We start from the raw sequence: 12,613 nt of genomic DNA on the forward strand, positions 1-12,613 counted from the left end.
TTTCAGCATATGATGCTGTATGTCCTTTGTTTCCCTCTGTTAGTGACCATCTTACTAATTTGCTAAGACCAGCAGCACCTTCTCCTCATGCCAGTACATCTTTTAATAACTCTATTAATCTAATCGTCCACTAATTGGTCAAGATAGCCTTTTCCCTTGTGATTTTTATCATAGAGCAATTAAGAGCCCGGTAAAAGCTGCTGAAATCAGTGTCTTGTTAAAACGGCTTGATTGACACATTGTTTCGGGGCTCTGCATTTTCTTTCTACATTATGGAGAAAGGGTGTCTTTTCAAGCTGCTCTAATAGAATGAAATATAACAGAATTTGAATACAATTGCGATGACAAAGTGCCAGTGACTGATAAATCTTTAATATAAAAATTGTACAAGAATTCTGATACAAATTACAAGAGGTATTTGGACAAAATATGAATAAAATTCCATTTACATCCCAAAACCCTTATGCATTTTATGCAAAAACCATAGACAGTTATAATACAGAAACAAATACAAGAAAGGCAAAAAAAAAAAAGAAAGAAAAGAAAGAAACAAGAGTCTTTTAAAAAGAGGACCATTTTTTTCCGTCCTGTCTGCAAATGGGAAACACCTGTTTAGGTACATACAGTATTCATGAGGCTTCCAAATCACCATTTTGACGCAAGCTCCTCTGCTCTGTTCATTCTTTGCAGTGCGACGATGTAGCCATGCAACGCTGTCGAGTGCCAGTGCCTTAATGCAGGCTTTTTAAGACGCAAATGCATTGTATACACAAAAACACAAGTGAAAACATGAATCAAAATTCACTAGGTCTTCAAGCTTATTTATACTATAAGACTATAAAATATAATTGGCACAATGGAAAACATTCAATTAATTCATTCTCGATATTTCACAGGTTCCAGTTCAAATTATTGAGGCTATGTTTTTTTAGAACATTTCACATGAGACTGAAGCATCTATACAAATATGTGTATTTTTCTTCTATGTCCCATCTAACATTTGAATCCCGCTTTGTTCCATGAGCTACATTAACTGGACAGTTTGCATGCGGGTGTCACCTCTCATCCTCGCCGCTTACACCTATATTGTACTCACTCCATCCGTGACATGAACAAAACGGACCGTGATTAACAGGTCAGCTGCTTCAGCCGTTTTTGCCATCCACGTCTCCCACTGTGTGCCATGTAGAATTACAGAATAATTGATGCCTGACGCTCTAATCAAATATTAAAGATTCACTCCAGTGGTCTGGGCCAATGAGGCGCTCTGAGTGACGTGTTCTTGCGGATCTACAGCCCAGTCACTAGGTAGCAGAATGCACCTGGGCCCATGTGCTTGGAGAAGTGAGGAAGCCAAAGATTGGATTGGGGGCTTTCTCAGAGGAGAGGAGAGGGGGGGGGGGGAATTGGTGGTAATTTCTCAGAGGAGAGGAGAGTGTAGGGGAGTGGGGTGCAAATGTGAGGGGTGGCTCGATCGCTCTCCGTCAGGCCATCTAGACGAAGCTGGCGATGACTCCTGGGGAGTCCTGGCCCTGCTGCTCTCTTGCTCTCTCCTCTCCCTGTGTACCTCTCTTTCTCCCCTGCCTTGTTAAGTGACTGCCGCAAGGCTCCAGCCAGACCACTTTCTAAGCCCGATCCCTTTCCACAGTCTCTCCCTTCTCTCTCTCTCTCTCTCTCTCTCTCTCTCTCTCTTGCCGTCAGTCTCCCCATCTCCCAGAGGTTCGCATGTGTTCTCAGCTCTGTTTTCAGCCTTTTTGCAGCTCTTGAGCTCTGCTGGCATCACCAACACCATGCAGGACTCGTACGGAGCCTGTAGGAGGTGGGAGAAGGGGGCTGTAATCTCTTCTATGGTATTCAGTTTTCAGCCGAGCACACACAAGTGCACAGACAGAGGTCGTGCACTGCAGCTGCTACTTGAGAAATGGACAGCAAGGAACAGAACATAAAGAGTGTGAAAAGCTGAGTCTGAAAAACTTTTCTCAAATCAAGAAAGGCATAGAAGCTGAGGTTAATAGGGCAGAGCACACTTACATTAAGATAGCATTTGATATGCCAGGTACGTACAGCTCCTCTAATTCTATAGAGTCCAAATCAAAAAGCTTGCTGGCTTTTTTTATTAGATTTTCTGAATCAAGCATTGTCCTCTCTTGGTAAGACGTCTCCAATAGTTATCGGTTGGATATTTAAATTGAAATGATAATTTTAAAAAGCATTCGACTTTCCATTCCTGACTCAGCGCTAGCTCACATCATTCTTCACAATATAATATTAGCTTTCTCTGTCGTGGCAGCGGCAGCTATAATGTTAATGCAAGAGTTTCATTTCCTGTGGCGAGAATATTCCTCTGCCCCCACCTCCTCCACCGCTAGAGGTTAACAAGTCATCTTGTTCTTGTCATCTTTCTGGCCCGTAAGTACTAGGAAGTGTGTGTGAGTGTGCGCCACTCTCCTCTGTGTGCATGTGTGTTTGTATGGTTGTGTGTTAGAGAGACAGCTGTCAGCAGGGTTCCTGGAGTAGCACTTTTTTTTTTTCTGCCAGAGCGAGGGCCGGGGGGATTGAATGAATGAATGAGGCAGCAAGCGCCTCAGTGAAACCCACTCCTGGGAGAAGGCAGGGGTTCCTGTACTCAATTTTCCCTTCACTTGGGATAAACAGGCAATTACCCATCCCTTTTTCCTACGCCGTGGCCGTCCGGTGAACTTAAGCACACACTATTAGTGCGTGTCCCTGTAGGACCTGCGCTGTGGGGTGTGGAGGTGGTAAGTGAGTGGCGGGTTGAAGAAATGGGTAAGGCGGTTGTTAAATGACTGCGCTCTGACAGACAAAGAGAAAACCAGAACGAGAGAAAGGAATTGAATTGAATAATCAGTGACCCTGAATAAGAATAAGCACACATAGAAAAGGAATAGATGAATTGGATTCAACTAAAATGAATGGGTCAAATTGAATTGTTCAGAGCACACAATGCCGTTCCTTCTTATTCCCTTTCTGTCTGTGTCACAGTCTTGTCAGCAACCTTGGAGCCTGGCAGTGTAACGAAGTGACAAGTGAGTTATTAGACAGAAGAAGCTGGAATGGCAGGGACGCCTGCAGGTAACGGAGAAGCAGCACAATTTTAATGATCGTTGCTGTCATCCTTTCCTCCCTAGTCAGCCTTCCACCTCCGCAACCTTTCCATCAGCCTCAGCTCGCTGTCTCGCTCCCTTTATCTCTGAGAAGAGAGGACTGAAAACTGCATGTGTCATAAAGGTGGAGTCTTAAAAAAATAAAGACATGAAATATTACACTAGAATAGGTCATGTCTATATTGCAAAATGGCTTAAGTATGAAATAAATGGAACTCAACACTGTTATGGATGTAAGGTGTTGTGAAGACTGTACAGCACACCACATAGCACTGCATATGTTTCCCTCTGTGTGTAGCACCAGTCAAGTGAGAGAAGATCTCCCTGTATAGTAACACAACGCATTGCTAATACATTGATAAACAAGTCAAACTGAGGAACAATCTCTATTTTTTTTTGTCTTTTTACAAAAAAATATTCTTATACTGGACAAAAACATCTCCATGAAGATACATCACCCACCAATAAATACCCCTTCCCTTGGCTACTTTGCCCAGTTACTGGAAATAGTTGTACCGTAAGACAGTCATGGACATGTTCAAAATGTCTGCAAACAACAGCCAGAAAAATGGCAACATTTTTCAAAGAGTACATTTGTAGCCGACACTCAGCAAATGGCAAACGATACCGAAAATATTACAGCAAAAGATTTAAGACTCAAGTGCATCATATTAATCCAATGGGGCATGATTTAAGTACACGGTGTCACACCGAAAGAGCTTTTCTTCAGCACTTTTGTTTTTGGTCACAGTTGAATGACTATTTTCATCTTTTTTCTCTTTTATCTCTTGTTTTTTTTCCAATCTATGGGACAGTCATATTTCATTAAGATGCCTTTTGTGAGAACAAACACGAGTTCTTGCATTGATGACTTTGTTTGACAATGTCACAATAATGTCATGCTTTACACAGATTTCCCCACGAAACCTCCTGAAGTAACTATCGGGTTCATAACTGGCAACCTTCCACAAATTAAACAAAAAGAGGAGGAGAGACCTTATCAATACTTGACTCCTTTGTGTTTGTGAAACAGCAGTTTATGTTCAGTCACACTTTGTTTTGAGCCAAGAGACTTTGGAGACGCTTTCTGAATACGTTGTTTAGCGATGTGGGCAGAGCTCAGCTTTTGTTCAGGGAGGCGAGACGTTTTCTGTTGTGAAACTGCGTTTGAAACTGAGCACGTGCAAAAAGAAACTGGCACAAGTAATGTTGAAGGTATTATCATTTACCTTGGCACCGTAGCCATCAATGACCCCGAACAACACCTAAACTCACCATTGCAAAAGTCCTCATTATAATAATATTACACATCCCCTTGTATCGATGCAAAGTGCAAAAACTGAATTTGTACACTAAAGCTCATAAACATAACAGACAAAAAAAAAAAGAATAGAAATACAGAGAATGATATCAGTGTAGGAGCCTAAAAAAGCATGCCGGCAGCCTCTGAATATCTAACGAGTAGATAAAACAAGTCACGTGATATTCTTTTTTTCCCCTAGGACTCAGTTTAAATGTGTCTTTGGAGCTAACATAAATGAGTCAAGCTAGTAAGATGCTACCTCTTTCTTGCCTATAGCTGGAAGTATTGTACTGGACTGTAACATAAAACCATAACGAGAGAGAAAAAAGAAGCAAACAACCATCAACACAACTCTTTTACACCAAAAGCCTCTTGGGACATTATTTACAAATGAAGCTGTCATGCTTTTTGTCACGGGTTCATTTAAAAGCTATCATTACACAAATACAACAAGAAGATTTTCTTATTTTTTTGTTTTTTTTTCAACACTATCATTTCTGCAGGCAAAGTCACAAATAAGAGTTTGAATAGATTCTTTGGAGATTGACATAAAAACAAAGTGGGGAGAAGTCTGAAAGGAAAGATGGAGGAGTTTATGAAAAAAAAAAAAACGACTGGAGTTTTGTTATAAAGCAAACTCCATGCGCAAGAGCGTCTTCCTGTTCCTCCAAAGAAGGAAAAGTCAAAGGTCACGATAATAAACTGTATTTAGAGTCGATGAATTTTTATAGAGGGACATAGAAATGTCTTGCGATGACTTACAGAGGACGGGCAGGAGGCATACAGGCATTTAGCTTGTATTTGATGGCCCTGGGCTGGGATAGAAAGCTAATTTGAGGAGGAATAAGGATGAGGAATGAAGGGAGGAGTGGGCCGACTGACAGCAGGGTCGAGTAGCAAGTCATTACTTAGTCTATCATTGTAGAGAAGGGCATGTTTTTATGGAGGTTGGGGTTCTGAGAGTGTCGGTTACGGCTGCGCACAGAGCTGAACACCATGTTGCAACCGGGGATTTTACACTTGTGCATCTCGCGCAGGTGCACAGTCTTGTAGTGCACACGCAGGGTTCCTTTGTTGCTGTACATTTTATGGCAGATGTTGCAAAGGATCCCACTGCTACCACCGTTACTGCCCCCGGTGGACGAAAAGAGGAATGGTGAAGAGGACGGTACCAACCCCTCACCATGTCCTTCACCTCTTAGTTCTCCAGTCTCATCCCGATGCCTTCCTTCAGCCTGCCCCTCGGCATGCTGGGAGCAGTCCTCCCCCTCGCTGTTGCCCTCCTCCTCCTCCTCTTCTCCCTCCTCCTCCTCCAAGTCATCCAATAGCATGCCTTCGTCGCTGCCCTCGTCTGACTCATGTGAGGAGTGGACACTGCTGCTGGATTGAACACTGGATGTGGTGCTCAGGTCCAACACCATGTAGTCGTCTGGCTGGCCCCGGGAGAAGCCGTTGGTGTGGTGGTTTTTAAGGTTATGGTTGAGAGGGTGGTGGGGATACTCACTGCTCATCAGGGAACGGGCATTGTGGTTCAGGCCAGTGGGCCGGAGGCTGGCGCCTCCGATGCCCATCCCGGCATATGGGTCCAAGCCCATGTGGTGCCCGGCGTAGATCTTGGCCAGTAACTCGGCTCGCAGGTCCTTGGGCAGTGGCGGGAGTTGGGGGTCCAGGACAATGTCGTCCAGCTCTTTGGTCAGCAGTTTGCGGTGCAGGTTGATGTTGGAGCTGTGCCTGTGGGGAGACATAGTTGTAAATCAGAAGGCTCAAGTGTATGAGAAATTAAGATTACCTCTCAAATACCAAATAGCCACATTGTTAAAATGCATGTATTTGTACTTCCATATTGTCAACTTATCTTAATTCTGTGAAATGGTACCAGGTTACAAAGATTAAATATTTAAGAACCACTAGATATTATTGTTACTAATGTGTACACACAGACAGTCACACAGAAACAGAAATTCCTCCTGCAGTTCTCCTCAGAAAAAGATTGCACAGAGAGCGAGCATCCTGCTAGTGTTTACCGCTGTCAGCATGTCTGCACTGCACAGCCCTCAAATCCAATAGACTCTGACTCAATTAAATACTCCACCATATTGAATGGGAGTTTATCAATTGATTTCGAGCTGTGGTAATGTGATAATCGAGGGGAACTGGATAGCATATTAGCACTAGGCCCTGACAGCATTATCGCATTCATTCCCTATTGGAGGTGGCTTAATCGAGCACCTCAGTGAACATGTCTTTATGTAGCCCTGGATTTAATTAAGATGGGCATTTTTTCCCAAACACAAGGCGAACTGTATCACACAATGTACTACAGCTGATAAAAGAAACTAAGTAACAAGTGCCATGCTTAAGCCAAGATACAATTAGTGAGAATTTCAGTTAGCAAACAAAGCCATGCTACAAGATGCAAGGTGAAATGAGCTTACAAGATCTGAGTCGATGCCTTTTTCGCTCTAATTTCACAGTTACCAAGTCAGACTGAGAAAAAGGGGACCCACTGCACAACATGTCACAAAAAAAACTGCATAACACAGAAACAAAACATAAGCAGCTAATTACCTGCGTCAGGTATGACATACACAAGGCCCATTCCTCTCATATCGGGTAAGCACTTACATCAAATAAGAAAATAAATATGCAAACACTCAGTTCCTTTAATGTGAGGGGTTTCCATGCAGGGAGGGCACGACTGTGTAAAACAAATAAAAAAATAATAATTCAAAAGAAAACGGTCATCCTGAGCAGGATGGGCAAAAATGGAGTCACAATGGATAGTAGAGCTTACCAGCAGTGGCAGGGTTGATGCAGTCAAAAAGGGTCCCTTTCCTTTAATTATTTACTTCCCTATCCGACATTGTCCTGCAAGAGGTAGAAATACATTCATTTGAGGGACCCTTTTCTGTGAACCAGGCAACCAGGAACCCGTCCACTCAAGCATCGTCAGCATTGAGGAGAAAGAGCGTGGCAAATCGATTGGCCGTGGCTGTCACTGCATGTGTGTGTGTGTGTGTGTGTGTGTGTGTGTGTGTGTGTGTGTGTGTGTGTGTGTGCGTGTGTGTGTATGCACATGCATGCGTGTCTGTGGGTGTGTGTGTGTGAAAAACAGAAAATATACTACTTCCATGCGGGCCTTCGATCAAAAAGACTTCATAAATCCTTTGTTCTTTTTGTCCTTTGATAGTACAGTTGCACCCATGTGGTGTTAACTTATGGCTAAAGTATGGGAGTCATGATTCAATGTCTGTGGCGCTGTATCCCAGGCCTTGTCAAACACATGTGTGGACGCTTGGCCGTGAGAGGTCAGAGTGTTTTGAAATAGTCTGAAACATGCTGTAGTCAGTGATCAGTATGGAAGGAAATGGGCACAATTTCTGCAGGGATCCCAAACAGGCTTTAACATGAAGAGGGGCCACAGATTTGCTCAGTTAAGCCTGAAGCTCAGGATGCTGTTGATGATGCTCAGGTAGGCAGGTCCTTTGCAACATGTCTCCAACTCTATAACAACACCTTCTCACTGCTAATAAGCTCGAAGTTAACCATGTCTATCTCAGTTTTAGATATTACAGTTAAACATGCTAAATATCATGCAGTAAGTAGTCTGCGCTATAACCATCTTAAATACTCAGAAATGCACACCATATTCTGAATATTACAACAATTTCTATATAAATAATTTTCACATTTACTACATTTTTATTTACAGGTATATGAAAATAAAAAAAATGGAGGAAAAAGGCATTTTATGATATATCATTTGTAACCATTTGGAAAAGAGATGAAGAGGAGAAGAAGAGCCCAGTTTATGATTATTTGCATGAACATTATTATTTAGCTCCTGTGTTGGCAATGCCTCCTTGCCGTGCAAATCAAAATAAGTCAGCTGAATCCACACACTGGGCAAAATGCACTTATCCCATAATTTATCAGATTTCGACTTTATGCCCCATTTCCCACTCCCCTCCATCACTACACTTCTGCACGCTGTATCTTTCCTCCCCCAAACCCAACTCCTGAGTGCCACCCCCCCCCCCACATCTCTACCTCCCTGTTGGCCTGTAATGTGGCTGGCAAACCAATTTGACAGTCTCATCTTTGCCCAAAAGATGGGGGAGGCCTCCAGAGAGCCCATTTTTGACTGTGCAGAGGAGGTAGAGCGAGAGTGTGTCCCTCCCAACCGGCGTTAATCATCTTTAGGTTCGTCTGATGGCCCTTGCCCTTGTTTTTGTGTCTGTGTGTGTGTGTGTGTGTGTGTTTTCTAAATGACTCATAATGTGTAAATGAGATGGAAAGCTGAGTGGTGTTAAACTGACACGAGTGGTTCTTTGTCTTTCCCGTCATTTGGGGTGTGTTATGAGGTTTTAGGTGTAAGTGGGAGGACAAGAGTTTTAGTAACATTTATCACTCTCTGTCATTGTTATATCTGCTTTGCATTGTTTCAGTGTGTTTCAACAGCATGGGCTACAAACAATGATTTGAGGATCCTCAAATAAATGACTGCATAGACATTAAATATGCATTAAACATAACATGAAAAACATGTTCATGTACTAGAATTTGATTGATGATGTTATTTATCCAAGAATAAAATAATTCCTCTTATTCTTTTCTGATCTGGGCTGCGTGGTTTTTGCTTACATATTCTCTCTATGAGCAGCGTGCCCTTTGTTTATAAGAGACAAACAGAGAGCTAATTGTGAGGCAGTAGAGCCGGGCCCACATGCCGTAATGGGACCGAGGGAAGGGGAGGGAGACAGAGAGAGGAAGGAGAGGGGAGGGAGACAGAGACTCCAACGTAATTAACCTTCACTCTCTCTGCAGTGGCCCATGCAGGGACCATGGGCTGCACACTTCTGCACCATGGGAATGTGGAAGAAGCTATGCACCGCGGCGACATAGCAGGAAGTTTAAGTGTTGGAGGGAAGGTTAAAAAAGAGAAGCAGGACCAGCAGATGAAAATGAGATAAATAAGGCAAGTTTTGTCAAAGGTTTAAAAAGTATGAATCACAAGGCCACTAATGGTTATGATTGCTGTTACGCGGGTCTATCCAGCAGTTAATCATGCAGCTTCCTCAACACTTCTGCCGACGCTGCTCGCTCCCCAAAATAAATATGCAATCATTTACACCGGGTAGCCTGGAGGCTGGGAGAAAACACCTCACCATAAAACCACACATACCCACATTCTCTTATGTTGTTCTCCGTTTTACACTCAAAACAACCATTACATGCTTGCTCAAGGGCACATTTAATTCTTTATCCTTTCCTGCATTCCTCCGTGTGTGTATGTACAGTATGCATGTAAACTAATGTGTGCATTCGTGTGGAATGATAAAGTCTTCTACATAGGGCAGGTAGCCAAAGTGAACGAAGACTATAGTGATACTTTGTTTCCGTGGCAGCACATTCACAATGTGTCCTACTCTGACAATGTCATTGGCTCTTGGTTGTTTTTCTCAGTAGATCAAATGACCTCTCCTCCTTTTTCTTCTTTACTTTGATACGAGAGCTTTTGATGCTGCTGTCTGATGGTGTGTTTACGTGCCTTTAGCTTTGCACTCGGTCAATAGGCTAATCGGTTATGCAGAGGTACTTGGACTTCCCTGTTGCTGGAAGTCAACAGCTCTGTTTGGGAGGAATTGAGAAGAGGAAGCCAGGCAGGGTTGCGTATTAAAATACTGCTTTAGCATCTATTATTGATCTGCAAAAACAACGACAAATAACCACAGGCTTACCTTCCTCATATTAAATGTGGTGATTTTTGCAATAGTTATTTGAAATTTTTTAAAGAGGATTACTTTGTGCAAAGTATTAAGTGTTCCATTCCTTTGTGTCTGAGGTGAACAACCGGACAGAGCTGCTTATTTATAATTTCTGAAAAACACTGTTTTCAAAAAAGTCTAAGTACAAACAATGGAGTTTGACTTATCTAATTTAATGCACATTCTCAACATTATTTTGTCCAAATATCTTCATTCATGCAGTGTAATCTAAATTATATTCCTGTTTTATTGCCACCATTACACTCAAACATACATTATGTCATTAGAGGATTATCCAGGGACAGATTTGATGCGAGCCCGGTTTGTGTATTGACTCGTCTCAAAGCTCCAGGATTCCTCGAGCTTTGTAATGCCCTTCTTTCTGCTTTTTTTGCTCCCTGTTTGAACCAGTGGCAAAGTAATATGTCCCATATGCTAGCAGGAATGTATCCCCCACAGAAAAAGTGTGGGAACAACAGTGTGTTTCGGTGTCACCCACCCAGAGCTATATTGTACACCCCCGGCCTTAAAGATGCTTCATGTTTTAAGCAATTGTCCCTCTTAGCTACAAAGTGGTCTCTATCTCCCATATGTTCTGCCACTTTATGTGTTTGAATTGCATTTACATGCTGGTGTTTTATCACGGAGTCAAACTGTCACACACACACACACACACAGACACACAAACATCCAGGTTGACACAGGAAGAGAGTGAGCGTACGAAGAGTTCACGTTGAGGTGTTTTTTCTGTGTAGTATGGTCTAGTCTCTAAACTCTCTGTGCCCGTCTAAATCCCTCCACTCACCTCTGGCTGTGATACCAAACGCCTGGCTGCATATTTGTGAAAATGCACCTCCCCCCCACCATCCTTTGCCCCTCTTCTTTTCTGATGATTATTTATATTTTAGCTGTTTTCACGTAATTTATTAGAGTTTCCAGGAGGCGGGTCGTGACAGCCGATTCCGGGATGAAGGGACAATGTTACATAACTGACCAAAAAAGCAGTACAGCTGTGGGAATTTAACTGTCAAGCACCAATACAATTCTGATCAATATCTGCTGATTACCAATGGAGCTAGATTCAGAAGTTGTTTTTTTTCCAGTTTACAAAACTACTATCTGGCATTGGAATACTTCCTTATGTTAAATTTCCCTATAATGTACCGTGATGTACCGCTCTCATCTATCTCAGCTTTTTTAAAATTCAGTAAAGGACATTAATAATCCAACAACTGTTTGACAGCATTAAGAGAATAATTACAAAGAGATAAGGTTTAGAGAAGAGCAAATCGTTTTCTCTGTTATCCGTATTTACGTGTGTCTTTGCATCTGCATGTGTGTATGTGCATACACATGTTACACAGCAGGTCGGTCAAGCATCAGGCATTCTTTATTCTTAAAGCCTTGTCAAAAGAAGGGAGCTAACAAACTGGTGTCAGTACACCACACTGAGGCAATGCATGCTATAATAACCCTTCCTGTCATCTTACTGCTGTTGGCACAGTTGCGTCAGGTGAGCAGCAGGGTTTCACCTTCACTAATGCTACCTTGTCTCCTGTTCTGCTGCCCCTGTTCCTCTCCCATATCCATTCGAATAGAGTCTCTGAATCACCTGCTTCCCTTTACATGCTGTTCATGAACAAACCGGGGTAGGAACAGATGCCACCGAAAAAGCATCTAATGAAATGCTTGGGGTGGAAAAGGAGCAGTTTGGGCAGATGATGGGGGGGGGGGGCAGAGATAGTGTGTGGGTGAGACAAAACACACCAAGGAAAAATATAAAGCTCCCTATGGGAAGATCTGTTTCCCAATTGGAAGCAAGCAGTGTGTTGTATTTGTCCCCTTCCTTATATCACCTGTCATAGACATTACAAGATAAATATTTTTTTTTAATTAATTCATTAGTTTTCCATTCCCCTCATGAAAACAGATTGAGTAAGGTTGTTATATGAAACAGCTAAGTTATATTAAAAAGATGACAGAAGTGTGAGCATGAGTGGTGTTTGAAATAGGATATTATTGATTTCTATGTAAAGGATTGAGAAATCCTGCTCATTAACCATGTCTGGATGTTGGCCAATACAACACTTAAAAGTACTCCCGTGATGCAAAACCCCCAGTGGTTTGTAATCCCCTAAGGAGCATGTGCTTGCCCAGGGCACGAGTGATGTTATGTACTTCCAGCATGTGTTATGGCATCAACCTGCTGCCACTTCTGCTACAACATGTATATTCTGCAGAGTGAGTGTGTGGGACTGATATATGTGCTAACAAGCCCAGGTGAATATAGCTAGCCTCACCTCATAATGCGCTAATAAATGCAGTGGTTTTACAGACCGCTGTCTATGTTAATATATGCGCCTCCACCTCTCTATCACAAGGTGAGGTAGTGAGGGCAGGTAAACAACACACTGCAG

General features: G+C 42.6%; 1 protein-coding gene across 1 annotated transcript in view; it reads right to left on the reverse strand.

The window, feature by feature from the left end:
• Nucleotides 1-353: 353 nt before the first annotated feature.
• The window catches only part of bnc2 (basonuclin zinc finger protein 2), a gene marked incomplete at its 5' end in the record, with an annotated part of 91,976 nt that continues 79,716 nt past the window's right edge, over nt 354-12,613 (reverse strand). The window contains one exon of the mRNA XM_079278986.1: nt 354-6,159. Coding sequence (XP_079135112.1) covers nt 5,337-6,159 — 823 coding nt within the window. The 3' untranslated portion in view covers nt 354-5,336. The remainder of the gene's footprint in view (nt 6,160-12,613) is intronic.

The sequence above is a fragment of the Melanostigma gelatinosum genome (genome assembly GCF_949748355.1).
Source record: "Melanostigma gelatinosum genome assembly, chromosome: 11".
Classification (NCBI taxonomy): domain Eukaryota; kingdom Metazoa; phylum Chordata; class Actinopteri; order Perciformes; family Zoarcidae; genus Melanostigma; species Melanostigma gelatinosum.